General features: G+C 27.9%; 3 protein-coding genes across 3 annotated transcripts; 2 read left to right on the top strand and 1 right to left on the bottom strand.

Annotated features, from left to right (window-relative positions):
* Positions 1 to 1,905: 1,905 nt before the first annotated feature.
* LOC126551916 (uncharacterized) lies at positions 1,906 to 6,959 on the bottom strand. The gene is made up of 3 exons (XM_050206309.1): positions 6,612 to 6,959; positions 6,222 to 6,521; positions 1,906 to 3,021 (listed from the first exon to the last, which is right to left on the bottom strand). Exons 2-3 carry the CDS (start codon positions 6,518 to 6,520, stop codon positions 2,145 to 2,147), a joined length of 1,176 nt encoding a protein of 391 aa, XP_050062266.1. The 5' UTR covers position 6,521; positions 6,612 to 6,959; the 3' UTR covers positions 1,906 to 2,144.
* Positions 3,065 to 4,946, top strand: LOC126551926 (uncharacterized). The gene is made up of 2 exons (XM_050206317.1): positions 3,065 to 3,651; positions 3,864 to 4,946. Exons 1-2 carry the CDS (start codon positions 3,512 to 3,514, stop codon positions 4,495 to 4,497), a joined length of 774 nt encoding a protein of 257 aa, XP_050062274.1. The 5' UTR covers positions 3,065 to 3,511; the 3' UTR covers positions 4,498 to 4,946.
* A 10,910-nt stretch (positions 6,960 to 17,869) lies between the features above and the next one.
* Positions 17,870 to 21,741, top strand: LOC126551943 (uncharacterized). Its single transcript, XM_050206334.1, has 3 exons — positions 17,870 to 18,083; positions 18,150 to 18,312; positions 21,625 to 21,741. Exons 1-3 carry the CDS (start codon positions 17,874 to 17,876, stop codon positions 21,720 to 21,722), a joined length of 471 nt encoding a protein of 156 aa, XP_050062291.1. The 5' UTR covers positions 17,870 to 17,873; the 3' UTR covers positions 21,723 to 21,741.
* Positions 21,742 to 23,689: the final 1,948 nt, after the last annotated feature.

Below are 23,689 nucleotides of genomic sequence, written 5' to 3'. Positions count from 1 at the left end.
TGACTATAGCCCGATTACATAATATAAATTATAAACGAGCTTATATAAATGTATCACACCAAATCTTAGGTAGATAAATCATTACCTATTTTAACCAGCATCCAACACAGAAACACATATATTATATAATATATATTAATCACTGAATTTTAAATTGTATATAGATAAAAAAATACTATAAACCATGTAATAAGAATACGTAAATAATATATTAAAAAATGTAGAGTGTTATATACCTAAATACAATTCTCATAATAGGTATGTAGTGAACACAGACAAATGTAGATATTTAATAAGTATAATAACTTATAAGTTAATAAAGTGTTTGTTGAAATGAAAAAACTAATTTGTTATATATATATTTGACAACACGATTTTATCATTCAAGTACATTTCGATTTCGTTGTTGGAATGACAAAATAATTATTGATTTAAAAAAATTTATATTACAAATAATAAATGCATATTGTTGGGTGAATATAATAAGATTTATAAATATGACAATTGATTGTCAAATTGATAAAATAAACATTTTACAGTATATAACAAAATTTTTATTAAACTAACAATTTTTTATCATTATGATACAAATATTGTCAGCGTTATAAATGTTAGATTTGTTGATCATCTACAAAACATGTTTGTCAATGTTACTATTAGAATGTTTTTCAGCGTGTGATATAGCTGCAGAAATAAGTATTAAATCTATACGTTGATAGTTGCTGAAATCAAAATCAATTATAATTATTTTATTTTTTGATTTTTGCCTGTAATTAAACAACACTAATTAATAGTATCATAGTATTATTTTATCTATGTTACAAAAACATATTTTAATAAAAATAAAATACTGATTTCATATTTTTTTATTTTATATAAAATTTAGATTATTGAATGTACTTTATATTTTATTGATTTAATTTTTTATTTTTGCATAATATGAATTTATTTGATATTAAATATTTTATTATTAATTTGATTTTTATTTCAATGACATTTTGTAAATTATTAAAACATATTTAAAAATATAAATATATAATATAAATATTTTATAGATACACTAGCTGACCCCGTGCACTTCGTTGCCCGTTAAAAATGCAAATTCTATATAATATGATTCGAATTTTGATTAATTTGTTATTTACTATTCGGTTTAACGGTGTTCAAAACTTAGACATTTTCATTGACTGTTTTGATTCTCAAAAATCTTGTGAAAACACCACTTTAATATGCGAATTTTGTAAAATGCTTTCTTATTACACACTAAATTTGTGATACGATTTTACGAATGTACCGTGTAAATTGTAAGCATCGATCTATCATTGTTCAGGCTCTACGTTTATCAGTCAGTGAGTTACTCAAGTCATAATATTATAGTCATTCTGCTTACCGTTGCCGTGAGACTCTCTTAGGGCCGTGCCACACTATGCGTTTTGGCGGGTCCGGTCAAAACGCATCCGGTCGACCGGAACAACGAATCGCGTAAGTTTTAATTGTAGATGTCACATTAGAGCGTTTTGTCGGGACCGGTGGATTCCTGTCGTTTATCGACCGCAACATGTTGCGGTTTGGCAGGAACCAAGTCGACGGGAAGTATAAACAAAACATGTTATATTATATTGCGCGTGCCACACTGTGCGTTTTAGCGGCTGCGTTTTTTTTTGAATTTATAAAAAGTTTATTTAAAAATTATTTAAATTTTTTAAATTTATTTCTAATATCTTAAACATTTTGGCTTTTGCAATGGTTTTCGATACTGACAAATTTATTTCTTGTATCCAAAACAATCCATCAATTTGGGAATTAGGGTCAAAAGATTATATGGATAGAAATATAAAAGAAAAAAGTTGGAACACTATTGGGGAATATTTATATGAAAATTGGACTGAAAAATCAAATGTAGAAAAAAAAAACACAGGTAAGTAAGAACCTTGTATATTATTCAATTATTATAATAAGTATTAATATTTTAATAGTTAGAAATAATAATTTTAGTACAGAAAGCACAGAAATCTAAATATAAATACAAATAAAAAATGTAATACTGTTTTATATAAAAAAAAATAAGTACCTACTTAAAAATAATGATACATTATTGTTGGTCTCTTAAAATCTGCAGTTAATTAAGTTATATTAATAATAAACTAAAGTACTTTGTACTGAAAATCTACTGCTCCTGGGCCCATAAAATAGTTAGCGAAGTAATCCCTTACACCAACACCTTGTGAACGAGCCCCTACTCCGTGGGTTTCAATGTCGTCTAAACTGTTGTTTTCAGAATCTTCATAATTGATACCATCTCTCTTACGGACGAAGTTGTGCAGAATACAACAAGCTTTGACAATTTCATCCGTAAAATCTGGTTCTACTTGTATCGATGTGTGTAATACACGCCATTTATTAGCAAGTACTCCAAATGCACATTCAACTGTGCGCCTTGCTCGTGATAATCTATAGTTGAATACTCTCCGAGTATCGTTAATATTACGCCCTGGATAAGGCCTTAGTAAATTTGTGTGTAACGCGAAAGCTTCGTCTCCAACAAACACATAAGGTTGAGGGCTATTATTTGTATTTGGTAATATAGTTGGTTCTGGAATATTCAATTTCTCGGCATATAATAGTTTACCAAATGGACACTCTTTAAAAATATTAGAATCTCCTTCACGGCCGTAAGATCCTACATCAATTGAAATAAAATTCAAATTTGCATCCACTACAGCCATCAATACTATCGAAAAGAATTTTTTGTAGTTGAAAAACAAAGATCCTGAGTTGTTAGGATTTTTACATCTTATATGTTTTCCATCTATTGCTCCGAGACAATTGGGGAAATTAGTTTTCAAATAAAAAATTCTTGATATTTCCACCCATTCGTCAGTAGTTGGTGCAGGCATTTCTATTAAATGTAAATTGGTCCAAATCGCTTGACATGTTTCTCTTACAATAACTCCGATTGTACTTCTTCCTACTTGAAAATCGAATTTTAGAGCGGCAAAGTACGTACCAGTTGATAAATATCTTGAAAAGATTTAAAAACAATTAAAATATTATTATCATGTTAATAATAAATATCTGGTTGAAGTATGGCTTTTGAGTTTAAGAAAAAATGAAATAAATTTACATAGGTATATCATTGTATTTATTATTATTATTATTATTATATAATATATATAAATAATAATGATATTTATAAAATCATGCTCTAAAATATTTATATTACCGTATATGTTATTCCATACTTATCTGTCTTATATTTTATGAATTATGAAATTTAAAATAGGTACTGATTAAAAAAAAATAATTTAGGTTTTTTGTTACCTACCGGCCTATGAACTTTTTATTTACCAATATAAATTGTAATAATATGATAAACACTGCTTATTGTTTAGTTTTTATTTTTTGAGGTAGGTACTTATTTGATTATATTATGGAATATTACTATATTTTAAGTTTCATTTAACTCATAAGCTAATTTTATTTATTTTATTGTACTATTCTAGTTAAAGAAATGAAAACCAAATGGAGACATATACGGGACAATTATTCTAAGTTTATCAACCATGCAAAAAGTGGCGATAGTGCTACCAAAAAAAAATATGTTTATGCTGAATCGCTTTCATTTTTACAGCATATAATTAAAAAAAGAAGGTAAAAATAAAATGTTTAGTATTCATAACTGTCTTACTTAATTTCCTCATTTTAACTTTTTAACAACATTTATAATTCATTGGTAGGTATAAAATTATAAAATTGTTATTAACAAATTTAGAATTTAGTGACATTGCTTTAATTAATTACCATAGTTATACCACGGATTTTATAATAAACTAAAGTAATTTTAATACAATATTATATTTTAGAACAACTGGTAATTTTAATGAATTTGAGCAAGACAACAATGAAGAAGAAACTGAAGAAGAAGAAGAGATTAACATCACTGTGGGTGCAGATGAATTTGAAAGAAATGAAAACTCAACTGCTTCAACATTTCAAAAAAATAAAACTTCAACTTCAACTTCAGAATTCAGGAGGAAAAAATGTAAAAAAAATAATGTAACACCATTTCAGCGAGAATTATTAAGTGCTTTAAATAATCCTGAGGAAGAAAATAACTTTGATCCTGATAGGGCATTTTTAGTGTCTTTATTACCAGATTACAAAAGGTTAACATATGAACAAAAAACAGATTTTCGTTTAATGACCTTACAATATTTTAAACAAATTTCATTAGAAGTTAAGCAATCTCAACCATTATATGATGTACATCATAATGCAACTTATCCAAGTGTTTCACAAGCACATTATACCTCACAACTAACTTTACCTATCTTGTCCACATATACATCTACATCAGATTTAACGATAAATAAAGTACCACCTCGACAGGCTCAACATTCTATGGCATTCTCTCCATTACATTCTTCTGGCTCATATTTATCTGCAGACCAAGATAATGCCAACACAATTTCTGATTATTACAAAAATTATCAATAATATCTATTATTATCTTAAGATTTTTTTTATAATTTCGCATACTAAAGTGATTGTTTTATTTTATTTTTTAAAATTTTATTTGATGTACCCACTACTTTTGTTTTAAATTTTACAAAAATATTACATGGTGCATACTAAGTATTTTGTTATTTTATTTTTCAAACTAAAGTGATTGTTTTATTTTATTTTTTAAAATGTTATTTGATGTACCCACTACTTTTGTTTTAAATTTTACAAAAATATTACATGGTGCATACTAAGTATTTTGTTATTTTATTTTTCAAACTAAAGTGATTGTTTTATTTTATTTTTTAAAATGTTATTTGATGTACCCACTACTTTTGTTTTAAATTTTACAAAAATATTACATGGTGCATACTAAGTATTTTGTTATTTTATTTTTCAAACTAAAGTGATTGTTTTATTTTATTTTTTAAAATGTTATTTGATGTACCACTACTTTTGTTTTAAATTTTACAAAAATATTACATGGTGCATACTAAGTATTTTGTTATTTTATTTTTCAAACTAAAGTGATTGTTTTATTTTATTTTTTAAAATGTTATTTGATGTACCCACTACTTTTGTTTTAATTTTACAAAAATATTACATGGTGCATACTAAGTATTTTGTTATTTTATTTTTCAAACTAAAGTGATTGTTTTATTTTATTTTTTAAAATGTTATTTGATGTACCCACTACTTTTGTTTTAAATTTTACAAAAATATTACATGGTGCATACTAAGTATTTTGTTATTTTATTTTTCAAACTAAAGTGATTGTTTTATTTTATTTTTTAAAATGTTATTTGATGTACCCACTACTTTTGTTTTAAATTTTACAAAAATATTACATGGTGCATACTAAGTATTTTGTTATTTTATTTTTCAAACTAAAGTGATTGTTTTATTTTATTTTTTAAAATGTTATTTGATGTACCCACTACTTTTGTTTTAAATTTTACAAAAATATTACATGGTGCATACTAAGTATTTTGTTATTTTATTTTTCAAACTAAAGTGATTGTTTTATTTTATTTTTTAAAATGTTATTTGATGTACCCACTACTTTTGTTTTAAATTTTACAAAAATATTACATGGTGCATACTAAGTATTTTGTTATTTTATTTTTCAAACTAAAGTGATTGTTTTATTTTATTTTTTAAAATGTTATTTGATGTACCCACTACTTTTGTTTTAAATTTTACAAAAATATTACATGGTGCATACTAAGTATTTTGTTATTTTATTTTTCAAACTAAAGTGATTGTTTTATTTTATTTTTTAAAATGTTATTTGATGTACCCACTACTTTTGTTTTAAAAATTACAAAAATATTACGTGGTATCTACTAAGTATTTTCTTAAGTATTTTTAATTTTTTTTTTTTTTTGATTTTGCTACAAAAAAAAGTACCTACCTAAAGAGTATATTATTTTCATAATTGATTGAAATTAAATTTACAACTTAGTTCATAGTTTGTAGGTAAAGTGCATTAGACATTAATGTGCATTATTCCGAAATTTTCGCGAATTTTCCGACATCTTTATCCTTACCCAATCATATTTTATTTTTACCTAGTTACCAAGTTTGTTACAAGTTACAAAATATAATTATTTTAATTTGCGTTACAATGTGTTAATGTATAATATTATTTAATATTTTTATTTAAATTTTTACTCATGAAACGCCAAACGCATGTTTAAATTTTAACTATAACTTACCTCAAAGTAATTGTAAGCCGTTCTTCAGCACAAATTGGATTACGAAATACTGTGGTGGTTTTAGTTATATGTGGACGTAGAATTTCTAATAACTCATCAAAACTCGAAATTGACATGCGATAGTATTCGAAAAATTTTTGTGGATAACGCCTTATGTTTTCAAAAAAATCTTTGAAATGTCCCGTTTTTTCTCGTTCCACATTGAGAGGATGTACCCAGTACCTTCTTTCTGATTTAATTTTATCCAATAAACCAAGTGCTTCAGCTGCTGCAATGACTTTAACTTTTTTACGATTCATTCTAACAAGATAATAATTTATAAATTAATTATAATTTATTATTAATAATAACAAATAACTGAAATGAACAAAATTATAATAATATACTTACTTGTGTAGAATTATCAAACTTTTAATTTAATACGCTTGATTAATATAAATACGCAGTACGCACTTAATAAATAAATCGCTCACTGTAATTTTTTGAAATAAAATATTTTATAGTATAGTAAAATTACTAATTACATTCAGAACGATGTTAGAAAAGTAAGTAGTTGCAGATACTTCGGTTGGTGTTTTCGATGCCACGTCTATCGCGTTATTCAAATAATTTGACCTACGAAGCAAACTGAAGGAACGTTTTCAATTAGAAAAACGCATAGATGTGGCATCTACGCGTCATCCTGTCTAAAAGCGTACGGCCAAACCGGACCCGCCAAAACGCATAGTGTGGCACGGCCCTTATGATTATGCGAGCAGTATATTATCATGTAGGCAATCCACACGTGGTGGATTGCGGACCCCGCGAGATGTGTACGTAAGCTTATAATTTCTAACACTTAAGTTTCAAAGTTATATCATTTTTTTATTTTACTACAGTGGGTAAAATACAATAATGTGCCATCTCGTGGTTTTTATATTGTTGCCTGTTGGTAAAACAATAAAACTTGGTATAACTTATTATGTTAGTTTATTGCTGTGAATTTGAAATTTACTGTAGACATTGGCTTATTTTGCGAATTCTTATTTTTGTTGTTATGGTTTTAACAAAATATAACAACAGGTCTATAATTATTATATTCAATTATAATCAATAGTGACCTTAATATAGTTTATTTTCTTGCTGGACTGCAGTGACAGTTGTTGTTGTTTTTTTACATCTAAAATTGTACTACATAAGCACCTTCTCTTACGACCAATAGGAGCGAATCATCAGTGAAAAATGTTACAAAAATGGGGAAAATAAATAATAATAACAAAAAAATTGTTACCATGATTACCGAAAATAAAATAGTAATAATAATAGTAATAGTAGTCATCGGTATTTTTTATTTTTCATTGTATTTTTTTTTAATTTTCCGTGCAATTTTCTTAACTTTTTCTTACATAAGAACCTTCTCCTGGAAATTACGACCAAAAAAAATAAGAATGAGCGAAATCGATCCAGCCGTTCTCAATTGATGAAATGTTATACATTTTTGTCTCTATTTTTATATATATAGAAGAAGAAGATATATAGATATGTGAACTAAAAAAAAATTCACTCAACAAATTTCAAATTTTCAAACTAAAATAACTATAGAAACCATAGATTATATTGATTGTACATCGAGCTGATGTTTAGATGTCTACGTCTACCATAGAGTAAATAAAGACAATGGTATAGAGTTCAAATCCCAGACATCAATGAATAGATTTTGCTCTTTTTCTACTTATTCGGTTGACTTATTTAAAATTTTCTTTCGTACAAACCTTCTCCAGACAATAACAAATACTACTAAAAAATAATTAGCGAAATCGGTTCAGCTGTTCTCAATCGATGAATTTTTATACATTTTTGTCTCCATTTTTATATATAAAGATTTTTAATTTCTTTTTTTACTATGACAACGATTTAAGTTTGTATGTCTATTTGCATACATTTTTAAAAACATTTTAAATAAATGATTTATTTTATTTAAATGGTTGCCATCGACTACCAAAAATAATTTAGTTGACTATTTGCTGGATAGATGGCGCTTCTGTAATTTCATCACCACCTCGTCATATTTCTCTAACCCGATAACTTTCTCAAATTTTTCGTCCCTAAGAACCTTCTCCTGGCAATTACGACCCTAACAAAAAAAGAATGAGCGAAATCGGTCCAGGCGTTGTTGAGTTATAGCGTCAGGGAGGAAAACCGGACTTATTTTTATATAATAGATAACTTATTATTTCTAAAAAAATATATAAATAAATACGACCATATCTTTTATATTTATTCACTAAGACTAACAGATTCACTAGCAGCTTAATTAATCTATAATGATATAAACAATATTCAAATAAAATAATAATTTTTAACTTTGATTTTATATCATATATTTCTTAATCTGATCGTGTTTTACAACTTTTATTATATATATATATTAAATATTGAATTTGAATTCAACCAATTTTATTTTTTATATTTTATTCATTTTATTTATATTTTCATATCATACGTATGTATTAATTTATATTTTAAATATTTCATTATTCATCTGATTTTTTATTTCACTGAAATTTTGTAAATTATTAAAACATATTTATTTATAATTAATTATATTTGTATTTTATTTTACTTATTGTTTTGCTGCATAGTTTGATGAATACCTCGGTCCAGATTGTTGCGTTGAATAAGTAGGTTGTAGTTTATCAATTAAAAATGAATAAAGAACTAAACTGTTTCTTCAAATTAATATTGTATTTAATTTAGATTAATTATTAATAAAACTTAACTAATATCAAAAACCTCGCTTGATGATAATTGATAGTGTTGTAATAAAGTCAGCGACTTACACAAGTACTGAAAGGCTGAGAATAATAGTTTATAACCAACTCAAGAGCTCTTTGTAAATGACTATAAGTCTATAAATATTGAATGATTATGATTTATGGACCAGATTTATAGTCTGATCCAATGGTGTGATATGTGATCACGCCATATTACACTTTGATCACAGATATTTTTTATAGATAAGGTAAAAATATGATCACGCTATATTAAACTTTGACTACAGTTATTTTTTTATAGAATAGGTAAAACTATGATCACGCCATATTACAACGCTACCACAGTTATTTTATAGATTAGGTAAAACTATGATCACACTATATGAAACCACAACCTTACAAATCTGTATATAAGTGATCAGTAGACATTGATTATAGTTAGTGTTAAATCTCAACATTGCCTATAAAACTTTATGTTTCGTCGTTTCATACCGTAATATATCCGTTTGCTACAAGTCGATAACAAACCAAGTAACACAATTTGATCAGGTAAATGTTTTTAAACAATCTGTCAATGGTTACCAACTCATTTTTCACAAATTCCCTACATTTTATAACAAAACTTCCCTATTATTTCCCTGTAATTCCCTAACCTAACCTAACCTTCCCCCAAGAAAATTTTGGAGTGGCCAAATTTCAGCCGGAATTTGTCTCAGTGACCCCGGACAAAGGGGAAACTCACTTTTGTGTCTCCCGGCTGCGTATTACCAAACCCTCTATAGTCCCAGCGCTGTACCTAAATACGCGCATTTCATTGGCTCATTTGAATTTCGCGCCATACATATTATCATTATCAATATTATCAATATTAACTTTGAGTTATATTTATAGACATTTTTTTATCATAATATTCTTTTGTTTTGTTCATATTGGTTACTTTACATATTATACTACTATTATATTAGTGTTTTATTCTTTTAATAAAATAATAAAAAATGTCTTCATTTATTGAAGAAATTATTATTCTAATGAATGAACATTTTGTTTGTGAAATAGATTGGACAAAGTCTGACACTAATAAAAATATATTTATTGTGCGCACAAATATTGTAGATAAAAATACAGCTAACGAATGGCTTAAATTATTTAGTTCATTTTCAAACACCAATTGGATAGTAAATTACGAGTTGGCTAGTCCTCAAAGGTAAGGTACCTCTAGCTAATTTATGTTAGGTCGATATGTAGATAGTTAAGAGCAGTGTATAATTATATGGTATTTTACTAAAATTAAAGTGTTAAAAATTTTATTTCAATACATGAGGACTACAATATTTTTATTTTCAACTTAATATTAAAAATATAATCAAAAAAATCTTTATTTGTCAATAACAACAGTAGGTAAGTACATACATTATTTTATTACCATATACCTCTTATATTATGTGAGTTGGGATTGAGAGTTCATAACCTATAATTTTATTATATTAATAATATGTATTATTTATATATAATAAAATTAATAAAGTTATACCTATTAGTTGTATAAATAAATAAACATTAATTAATATCTAGTTAAATAAACTAATAAAGTTAAAACAGATAAGAAAGAAATAAAAACATAAATATTAAGATTATCGTATTATGCAAATTATTATTAGGATTTAGAATTCTAAGATTGTATTAATTAATTGTTTTTTATTCAATGTTTTAAACTGGCTTAAATTCATATTTTATTTCCTACATACGTCTGCAGTTCTATCAAAAATGACACTTTTTTGGTCAAAGATAGTTTTTAACTTGATTCATAGTTGAATTTTTATATTGTTTAAACTTTAAATCTAGCATTGAGTACATACTAACATACCCTACCTTAGAACCTAGTATTAGTATACTACTATACTAGTATAGCTGCTGATGTCCATTTTTATTAATTGGAGTAAATTTAATTTTAATTTTAAGTGTTTACCACAACTTCTAATCTATGAAAATCAGTTTTGTTCATTCCACCTCATACCTATGATAAAATCTTAAGATTGTTAATATTCAATATATATTTCAATGATTATAATTTAAATAAACAATTGTCTATAATAAGTGAGGAGATGTAATCTATATGATTGATTTCAAATGTTTATCAATAAAAACTCTTTAATATTTTATACTGGCCATTTAAGGTATAATACAACACATAAGCAGCATACTCAAGAATTTTTAATGTGAGGTTCAATTTTTTTTTTTTGTGATTTATATAGGAATGTCAATAATTTTATAATTATATATGAGTACACATATGTACATATATGTTTATGGTCCATGGAGGGGTTTGAACCTCCTAACCCCTTCCCTTGAGCACTCCCCTGATCACACAACTACTATGGTTAGTAGGGTCATACTATTTACTTAAATGGATCATGTTTATCTCATCAATAGTTCTAGTCTTATTAATATTAAATGTAATACATTTTGATTTTTGAAAGTTTGGCATTAAGCCAAAATTGTCCAACCAAAGTATACATTTTTACTTAATATTTAACACCTTTTGTTGCAATTTAAATACTTAAGTAGGTATATGATCTGTAACAGCAACATCAGTTGTCAATTGACACTATAATAGCCAATTGTAATCCAACTATCAATATTGTGTTTTGATTCACTACTATAATAATAATGTGTATTTATATAAGTTAGGTATATATTAAGTTGTAACTTCATTTATCTAAGCAATATATTTCTTACAACAACTCAAAATTCACTGTATTTATTTCAACAGAAAAAAATATATCAATTAATTCAACAATTCAAAAGTAATGCCATTAATTATAAACTTAATTATAGTATTGAAATTATAATGTAGGTATCACATTAAAACAGAATTAAAAACAAAATTAAAAACTTAATAATTAATTATATTCAAATTTTATAAAATATCTAGGATAATAATATGTGTTATTAGTTCTATTAATATTATTATCTTAATAGCTATTTAATGAAATTATTATATTTATATAAATCTACAATATTGAAAATAAATCATTGTTCATCATTATTCATTATTTCCCAATTATCATTTATTATTAATTAAATATTACATCTTTTTTTTTTTTTTTAATTGAGTAAAGAAAATGTATACAAAATTAAATTGTGAAAAAAAATATTTATAAGAATTCTATATAACAATTGCCTATTCTCACATAAAAACTTAAATCCAAGATTACAGTAATTAACTATGAACTATTTTATATCTACAACTAGGCACCTACTGTATTTATGACAGATGACTCTAAAGCTGAAAAAAATGCATTAAATTCATTATGGCCTTCAGCAAGACAATTCTTATGTCATTTCCATATGGCTCAAGCTGAATGGCGTTGGCTTCATGATAATAAGAATGAAGTAAGAGCATCTGATCGCTTAACTCTAATGAGAAAATTTCAAAAGGTAAAATTTAATTTATTTTGTATATTATTGTGGTTGTAAAACATTAGACATATGTGATAACATTATTTGTAACATATTTACTTTATATACGATATAAACTAATTACACACTACTTACTTTTAAATTTTAATTAAATGGTAAATTAAACTTTTTAGAATATTTATTTAACAAGCTTCTATACATACTGGTGTGGAATATTTTAAATATGATTGTATGAATGCTATTTAAAAAAAAATAAATAATCGCTATATTTGGAATCTAAAGCAACAAAGTTAATTATTTTTACATAAATAAAAAGATTTAATTTAATGCTACCTAAAAATATTTTGTGCAAAATACTAAAATATCAAAAAACTAAACTTAACTAAAAAATTCAAATATTCAAATAATGTATCGCAAAATGAAATAATAGTATACACATATGATTTAAGTCCATATTTTATATTTAAAAGGTTTGGCATAAGTCAAAAGAAAAAATAATAACTTATAAATGAATTACCTATATATTATTAGGTGTTGGGTATTTATTTATTTATGATATCTAATTAAATTATTAATTTAGGTCATGTATTCTGATAACGAACAAGATTTAGAAAAATCTGTTTTGGAAATACGTTGCAAATCTGAATCCCATAGCAATTTTGTGAGACGTTTTGAAGGAAATTTTAATAGAAAAGACCAGTGGGTTCGGTTATATAGACGTAATATTCTTTACCGAAATAATGAAACAAATAATTATACTGAAGCTTCAATCAGAATAATAAAAGACATATTATTAAACAGAACAAAAGCATACAATACAGTTGCCTTAGTTGATTTTATTGTAAGTGTTGGAGAGGAATATTTCACCTTACGTTTACTAGATCATGCACACGACAGAAATACTAAAACACATAGACTTTATAGTAAACTATGTTCTAAAATAGTAAATATTACAATAGAAGATGTAAAACAAATTGACGAACACACATACTCTATTCCAAGTGGATCAGATAAACAAACACTGTACACAATAAACACAGAAATTGGTGTTTGTTCCTGTAAAGATGGGTGTGTTGGAGCATTTTGTAAACACCAAGCTTGGGTGTATGATAAATTAAAAGTTCAATTACCTAATGCTCCAGCAGTAACATTAGAAGAGCGATATTCTCTAGGAGTTTTAGCACTAGGAGAAAAATGTCCAGAACCAAACTTTTTTCTAGGATTAAAGGAAAACCTGCCCAAAAATTCAAGTTATGAGATATTAACAACTTCTAGCATAACACTAAAAGAAACTGGGTTTTTAGAAAACAGTAGTGCAAACCTTAATATGGAACAAACAAGTTCACAGTTAAACTCTGAAAATAAGTTTGATAGTTTAAATAATAATGACAATGCAAATGAAGTAGTTCATACAGTTTTGGAAGAATGGTCCCGATTACAAAATATGATACCGTCATTGCCTTCATCAATACTACAAAATTTAAGTTCAAGATTAAAAAACATTCATAACAGTGAACAATTTATAGGATTTGTTCACTCTGTTATCAAAACAGCTATTAATATAAATAGAAGAAAAGGAAAAATTCGAGTTCAACCTACTTCCATTAGTAGACGAAAAGAAGGTGTAACTCATGGGTCAAAAAGAATAACAGCAGGAAGAAAACCAAATGGAATGATTATGAAAAGAAAGGTTAAACGACCAAATAATTTAGGAAAAAATATTTCTAAGAATTTATTAAATTCTAAAAGTCACGGAAGTGGCCACTAAGTTAATTATTATTTGTAGGTATTTATTTGATGATGATAAAAATAAATAAATAAATATAATTTAGCGAAATGTATTTTTTTCTTAAAATGTTTACTATCATAAACTTAATGTTGTATAGTATTTATTTATTGTTTGTCATTTATAACAGTTGATAATATCAAATAATAAATATAAAGAAAAATGATAAATAATATTATAATAGGTTATACCTACACAATATAGTAGTACCTAATAAAAATAATGTTAGTGTATAGCAAAAAAAAATTATCGGTTAAATTATAAAAGGTACACTATTGTTATTTGTGACTGTACAAATATTAAAAGTATAGAATAAATAATAAACTATAATTATAATACAACATAATGCATAAATAAATAATAATAATTTATGTATTAATATACATAAATTAAAGAAATATGGCTAATTGCAAATTATAAAAAGTTTATTTGTACCTATTATAATAACATAAATTTATTTATTATTTATTTAATGCATACTTATATGCAATTATTATAATTAATAATAAGACTAGAAATCCCATACCTTTAATCTCCATTGTTATCTAAATTAATAAGGCCCAGATTGGCCAAAATCTGTTTTAGACGTCTGTAATGTGCCTACATTTATTTATTTTTTTAATCTTGAATAATAATTTTGAGATAGCATAGCACTTTTATATTAGAAAACATACCCACAATATCTAGAATATGAAATAAAAGTAGTTTAAATTTAAATTAGTAAAAAACAAATTAATTCTCAACTAATGTCTTGGTTTATTTTATTAGAATTTACTGACTTAGTTAAAATTATCTATGTATTTGGTTTTATTAATGAATAATTAAAATGGAAATACGATTTAAGATATAATGCGATATTGTAGTTTTTTTTCAATGCTACAAAAATAATATATAACAATAATCTATTTCACAAAAAGTTAATATTGATAATATTGATAATAATAATATGTATGGCGCGAAATTCAAATGAGCCAATGAAATGCGCGTATTTAGGTACAGCGCTGGGACTATAGAGGGTTTGGTAATACGCCTCCCGGCTGAGTTACCCACCTTTGGGAACAAAGCCCCAACCCCCCCCCCCGGTTTTGAGTTAAGCATAACTCCGAGGAAAAAAGCCGTTGGGACCTGGGGACAGCGCGGACCTGTAATAGGGGTTCAGGACAATCTATTTCCGCTTTAGGGAACAGAAGCACCTCCCCCACCCCCCCGGGGCTTTTGTACTTTTTCAGGGAAATCGTTCCGTTAGGTCACAAGGATCCACCCCCCCCCCCCCCCCCGCGGGAAAATCGGGGTTTTGATTCCCCCGCCCACCATAGACCTGTAAAGATGGACAATGACAACGATGGAATGGAGGATACATCAAGACCTGCGTCACCAACAGCAGAGAGATCGGATCAACTTCAGAGGTCGCCGGTATCTCAGGGAGGATCCCCGGTGGCTAAGAAGACTAGATGCTCTCCGGATCCGGCACCCGTGGCCAGGGAGGCGATCCAGTGGCTGTTACATACCCTTAACTTGGAGATGACGAGGAAGACGCATATGACGATGGACGTTACGAGGTTGGTACTGGCAAAGCTGGAAACGTTGAATGCGTCCGTTCATGACCTCCTTATGGCAAACCTTACCCTTAAGAGCAAGCTCGAAGAGTCAAGGTATAGTGCGGACAAGTGCGTGAAGACGGTGGCGGCGCAGTTTGCAATGGACCTGCAGGCCCGTGAACTTGCGTACGATCGTAAGCTGGAGGCGGTTATTGCGAGACACGATGAAAGAGAGGCAGTTAGGGTGTCTGAGGCGGCCAAAATGGTGGAACATGGCACAAAGTCACAGGAGGTGGTGGTAAACACGGAGCCTACTTTTTCACAAGTAATCAGGCAGCCCAGAGGACCAAAGACTGAGGAAGTCCGTAAGGCGGATCGCTCTAAGTCACGGGCAGTAAGCCGGAACAAAAGACTAAAGGAAGAAAGGCAGGCTGATCACATTCCTGCGTTTGTCATCAAGTCATGTGAGGGAAAGGAACCAAAGGAGGTAAGGGATCTTGTCTGGAAGGTGGTGGCACAGAAGGTTAAGCCGAAATGTCAGAGCGTTACAACCAAGGAAGGAAAGGTCATCATAAAACCGCTCAACAGAGAGACGGCGGACGTGTTAAAATCAATGTCTAAAGGTTCGGCGCTTTTAACTGAGGACAGCCTCAGATGGCTTCGAGGCATCCAGGCGGATACGGCACCAGGCGAAATCCAAAATCGTATATTGCAATAAAATGAGGAATTGGGCATACCCGAAGACACAGTGGACACGATCTTGAAGCCGATCTTCAAACAAGGCAGAAGAGACACTGAGACCACTAACTGGGTTGTAGAAGTTAACCCGAAGTACTACGGTAAATTCGAAAACAGCACGGTTTACATAGGGTTTATGAGATGTAGGGCAGAGGCATACGAAGAGGTAACCCAATGTTACGCTTGTCTGAGGCACGGTCATCCGGAGGCTAAGTGCCGCGAATCGCAGGTTAGGTGCTCACACTGCTCGAAGCAGGGACATAAGGCAGCTGACTGTCCGGCAGTGGAAGTGGACCCCACATGTGCAAATTGCAAGGGTAAGCACAATGCCCGTGACAAAACGTGCTCAGCGAGGACGGCATACTTACTTGCTCAGGCCAGGAGAACACCGCCTCAAAACCACCTCAAATAATAATGATAAAAACTTGTTTAATTTTCCTAAATGTTATGTTTATGTTTATTTATTTCAAAGCCATTAATAATTACTACAACTGAATTTATTTTTAGGCTTATTTGATATGTGCAGAAGTAGAGAAAACTCACCTGATATAGTGGAGCAATCAAACATAAATTATGATGAAGAAAATTCTGAACAATATACTGGTAAAGTTGATTATATTTATATATATATATATTAATAATTATCATAATAATATTCTTATGCTAAACAGTATTGTCCCAAATGTACAACAAAATTTAACAAATACAAATCCAACATCTACATCAAGTGATAATAATATGATGGATAAAATGCAATGTGTCTGTCATACAGTAATGAAAGGTAATAAAAATGATTGAATTAGTTGAATCAATAAATCTTCTGGACCTTATTTTTGTATTAGAATATAATTTGTATGCAATGAAAACTAATTCAATTGTTTTCACTTTATTTGAATAATACAGTATACATATACCTTCAATTTTAATGTAAATTTAATACAATATAATAATAATCATATTATATTATAATTTTTCAGATAATTTTATTGTAATAAATATAATATTTTTTTAAATATCATATGTAGGTATGTGATATTTACAATATTATATTTAACTTTGAATTACTTGATTTGAAGAAATTATAGCCCTATTGTTTAGTTAAAAATTAAAATAATCATATAGGAAGTAGATGACTCTGCTATATTTTGAGTATTTTGGGACGATTATGAGGAATTGGTTGAGATGAATCAATTGCAAGGCTGATTGGGTGGTTACTTAAGGGCTTGTGGTTACAAGTGTAAAATGTTGTGGTAGATTCTACAATTTTTTTTATTTGTTTGTCTGTGTGTGAACACATAATAAATTATATTCATTATAATTCATAACTAAGAAAAAACAAAGAATTGCTAAATACATTTTCTGCTCTGTTTAGAATTTTAAAAAATTGTAGATTATTGCATTTTCAGTGTTTAATCAAATGGTTTCCCTTCAAAAGGATGTAAATGTTATAAAAATTGATGTGATGAAAAATCAAAATTTAATAGCAGAAGTAATTGACAGACAAAACCACCAAACAACTCAAAATCAAACAGTTGAAAACATAACTCGGTCAAATTTAAAAATACCGTTACAGACCATGGAACAACTTGACAGTCTTGAAGCCAATGAAGAATTTAAACAAATCTTAGTATGTTTTAATTTTTTTTTAATTTTTAATTTTATAAAGGTATATCTTTTTTTTTCCTTTAAATAGGCTAATGTTATTCCCAGAAATGGAAAGTCATTTGACTCAAAAAGAACAACTTATCAAATAATGAAGATAGTTTTTGAAAATCGCATGGCTGAAGGATTGAACATGGAAGGAAGAGGAGAGAAGCGAGCACTTGGAAAAATGGAAATTTGTACAATTATAATAGGTATATATAATGATTCTAAACTAAAAAAAATAGGTTAAAACTATACAGTAGACAATTTATAATTTTAATAATTTTAATTTCATAAAAAACTGAACATGACCACAACTTCTATCAAATTAGGCTAAGTTTTCATAGTTAGAGTATAAAACTGCCTCACAATTACTACTTTATCTTAATCTTTACTTAACCTTTTCAACTAAAACCTATATATATTTTTCTAAGTTACTAAAAGTACTTTTGGAAAATAAGATTTTGGATTGACTTTTTAAGTCTTAAATTCATTCAGTTACTTATAAGTATCCCGGGATACAGTTTTTGTATTTCGTTTTCACACAACTAAATAACTGCTTTTGATTTAATTTGTAATTAATAATAACAAATTATTTAAGGTACGTTTTCCTAGGAGCGCGTTTTTTGCGCCTCAGAAACCGATCACGTCCACGTGATAGCTGTATCTCGTCGGCGTGAGCGTAAAACGTATTACGCGGCGTAAAAGTGTTTACCTATAAAATATAGTGGTGGCGCGTTGAACAATTCAGTTGACTACTGGAAGTGTGATCAGTGTGTAGGTGTGTAGTGTATTTGTAATAATTTATTAAGTAAATACAATATTACTAGTACAGTATTATTATTAATTATTATTATATTATTATAATTATTAATTAATAATTTTGCAATTGCAATGAATCGTCTTGGAAGAAAGAAAAAACTAATTGCACTGCTTATTCTTCGACATTTAACAATCGATGACGAAAATGAAGAATATATGCTCCATGAACATTGGAATTTAAGAAAGAAAGTCAGTGAGATTTATAATAAACGAGAAAACGAGGGAATTTTCAAAATGTTGATAAATAACCACCTTGTCGATGAAGAGCAACGATTTAAAAGTTATTTCCGAGTAACTCGTGAGATGTTTGCCTACATTTTGAACCTTGTAGAAGGGGATTTGACAACTGCCTCATACAACAGAGTAAAAACACCTATAACTGCTGCGGACAAATTGGCTCTTACTCTTATTTAAGTGATCTATGAAAAATGATAATTCATTTTATTTAAATAATCTTTAAAATTATTTATTAAATCAGCTTACTCTCCATATAAAAAAATCATTAAGGTATATATATATGCATATAAATGTAGCTTATCATTAAATTATTATAAATAATGTTAAAAATGAAAATTATAATAAAAATTAAAATATTATTAATTTTATAAAATATTGAAAATATTACAAATCTTCATCATCTAAAATTCCCTTCATAGCATTCGTTTCAGATTTCTAGCCACAGGAGAATCATTTAGATCGCTGGCATTTGGTTACCGCATCTCTCCTTCTGCTATAAGCACATTTGTACCCAAGGTTTTGGCTGCGATACAAAAACAACTTGTACCTATTTTTCTACCTTCACCAGACCAGATAAACTGGAACCAAAAGGCTGAAGAATTTAAGAAACGTTGGGATTTCCCTAATTGTGTTGCAGCCATTGACGGCAAACATGTGAGAATAGTGGCACCTTCTAAGTCGGGAAGTTTGTATTTCAACTTCAAAGGATTTTTTTCTATTGTACTTCTTGCAATGATTGATGCTAATTGCAAGTTTGTAGTTATTGATGTTGGTTCGTATGGAAAGGAGGGCGATGCAGGCATTTTTAATAAGTCGAAAATGGGGTTGTTGGTAAAAAATGAAACTATATTTCCGCCCTCGAAATTCCTCCCGCATTCTAACATCTTGCTGCCTCACGTAATAGTTGGTGATGAAGCGTTCCGGTTAAGTGAGCATATAATGAAGCCATACTCTAAAGCACAGATGTTAGAAGATCCGAATAAAAGGAAGTTCAATTACCGACTGAGCAAAGCCAGAAGAGTATCTGAAAATGCTTTTGGAATTATGTGTGCGATTTTTAGAATTTTTTTCACTCCCATAAATCTGAAACCTGAAACTGTAGACTCGGTCATTGTAGTGTGCTGTTGCTTGCATAATATGCTCAGAGATGATTATATACATAGAAATCCCTCCCAACTGGTTAAATACCAAGACGTAGAAGATTTCCCTACACAAAATATGATTCCTTTAGCAGGTACAGGTGGTTTTACCAAGTCTGACGGATTTCAAGTGAGAAGTAGATTTACTGATTACTTCAGTACCCAGGATTTTACTAACCATGAAGATTGAATACTTAACTACAATAAAATTCATACTTTTAAATATAAATATAAATATAAGTGTAATAGTAGTAGTATAAGTGGTATATATGTGGTGTATATATACTAGTATAGTACCTTAATTTTTGAATGTTACAAATAATGTAAAAATTAATATTAATAATAATATTAGGTAATTCTTTTTATATTATATAAATACTTTAATAATAAATACAAAACAAGACGTAATAATATACTTAATGTTTATTTTATCATATAAATATTGTTGTTATTGCATTATCGCAGACCACAGTCGTTTCTGGGAAAATATATTATATATAGATACAAGTGACAATCATTGCACACATATAAAATATGACGACGGTCAGCAAAATATTATTGTACAATTTAAAACTATTTAGGTTATTTAATTATAGAATATAATATTATCGCCATAGTACAAAATATCTTTATTTATATGGATTATATGGAACAGGTTTCATTGCGACAACAGACTAAATATATGAATTGATAAAATTAAATTGTGTAAATTGAAAAGTAAATACGAAATGAGGAAAAAATGAAGTTGTTTTTATGAATAAATATGCAATTATAATTCTAAAAAATCTACATATAAACATATCTTTTTACCTGTCCTGTTCAAAATTTTTCCAGCTTCCTCCCATATGAGATCTTTTTTTAATGTGTTTTTGAAATCCGGATTCTTCAAATCATATAATATTGTATGATTACTAACAAATGCAATCAACTGATCGTCGTCGTCACCCGAAAAACGAACGCTCGGCCCAACACAACTACTTTTATGCATTTTATTATTTTGAAAAAACTTTAATATAATATAAAATAGCAAAATAGAAAACCACAATTTCTATAAAACGCTGCGCGCAACGCAATAGACTGCCTCTCTCGTCAGTCGGCGAATCGCGCCGAGCTTATTGCGCTGACAAGCAACGTGTTGCGCTCTGTAGGAAAACAGTGTGATTAATTTTAAAAGAATAAGTGGATGACGTACTGCGCTAAGCGTAATACGTTATACACGACGCAAAAAACGCGCTCCTAGGAAAACGTACCTTTATTGTTAAATCCAGACTACTTCAAGTTTTAACTTTGAAAAGCTAATTATATATTATTTTTTATTTTTCACAGATGCTGTGAAGTTCATGTTTCCTGAAGAATCACTGAAACTGATTAAAATACATATGGGTGATTGGCTAAAGCAGGCTCCTAAGAGGAAATCCCAATAATAAGATTATTGATTTACATTAATATTAAAACATGTATTTTAAGATTATATATAAATACTAATATATATATAACTAAATATTAATTAACTACTACAATACTCATATAAATAAAAAGTACATTTTCTACTGACACCTAATTTATGGATCTATTTAAATTTTGAATTTGAATCCATGTAAATTGTAATATTAAAAATTTACATAATATAAAGTTATTACCTAAATATAAACATTGCTTTTACATTTTTATCCACAAGTTTTATATTTAAGTACACGTATATGATATACGTATCATATCCCAAATCCATACTACTATTATATACGTATTTTAAACGTAATTTATACGTTGCTGGCTGCACCAAATATACTCGTATATAAACTAAATATACACGTGATATTTACATGTTAATCTACGAAATTTATACTAAAATACACGTATTTGATAAACTTATCATATCCCAAATCCATACTACTATTATATACGTATTTTAAACGTAATTTATACGTTGCTGGCTGCACCAAATATACTCATATATAGTATATACACTGATTATAAACATGATTTTTGCCACTAATATATACGTAATTAAAACGTTGAATATACGTTAAAATGTACGTTTATTACACACATAATATACGTTGAATATCTATCTTTTGACCCAAAAATATCCATGATTTCTACCTATCATCAACTAAATATATTCGTTTATTATACGTAACTTAGGTTATTCATATCCGTATATTATACGTTTAATATATGTATGTTTGTTTACTGGGTATAAGTGAACATTTCGTTTAAAATTATGCAAAATCTCAAATGTTGACTTCTCTAACTTTGTCAGTTTTGTAAATAGAAAAAAACTTTTTATACAAAAAACGTTTTAAAAAAAATAATCTATCCGAATTGTAAAAAAAAAGTAGTGTTTCCATTTAAAAAAATGTAAGTTGTATTGCGCATGCGCACACCAAAAGTGTTAAAAATTTGAATATCATAAATAAATGTGTATTTAAGTACTATCTTTTATGTAGTAAAAACCCCATTTCTATACAAGGTCATCGTTCTGAAATATTAGTGGTACCTCTTAGCGTGAACACACTGTATATATACGTGGGGGGCTTTGCCCCCCACACCCCCCCAAATGACAATTAAATATTATATACCACACATATTACTAATAATTAAACAAATTTTATTTTTATTCTAAATTAACAATTTAAAATAATCAATTGAAAAAAAAACAGTCCCTTTTTAACTATAAATAATGTAAAACAAACTTCATAATATAAAATAATATAAAATTAAAACAATTAACAATATTTTATACATTATAACCATAACAAAATATAATAACAAAGTAGTTTATAATATTCAATTAAAAAAAAAACAATCTTCGTTTACTATAAATAATATAAAAATCAAAGTTTGCAGTTGTACATTTGTTTGGTAAACAAAACCATATACTCTTTATCAAATTCACACGAAAAACAATTGTAATCTTTGAGTACTTGTTTGGCATGTAACAATCCAATTAAATTTTGTGTATTTAGTTTGTTGCGGAATTTTGTTTTGATTAAGTTTACTGATGAAAATATTCGTTCAACACATGCACTTGAATGTGGTAGTGTCATAATATTTTTTATTACTACAGTTAGCAATGGAAACATGTTTGTGTCATCAGATTTTGTAATATTTACAACTTTTGACCAAAATGTTGAAATGTTCATGTTTATATTTAAGTCATCAACACCTTCCATGATTTTTAGTTTTCTCCACTCACGATCAAGATCATCCAAATTTATATTTTTTGTCAGTATTGGAAGCTGTGATGCTAGTGAACCAAGGGAACTAATTTCAGATTCAAACACTGTTTTTGGTTCTAGTATCTATAAGTTCTTTAGCACTTCCATCTTTTGAAAAGGAAATCGAATGTTTATTTGATGTGCTGCTTCTACATAAAAACTCAGGCAAC

The sequence above is a fragment of the Aphis gossypii genome, chromosome X, assembly GCF_020184175.1.
Source record: "Aphis gossypii isolate Hap1 chromosome X, ASM2018417v2, whole genome shotgun sequence".
Taxonomy (NCBI): Eukaryota; Metazoa; Arthropoda; class Insecta; order Hemiptera; family Aphididae; genus Aphis; species Aphis gossypii.
The sequence above is the reverse complement of the archived record's forward strand: the minus strand, read 5'-3'. Positions and strand labels throughout refer to the sequence as shown.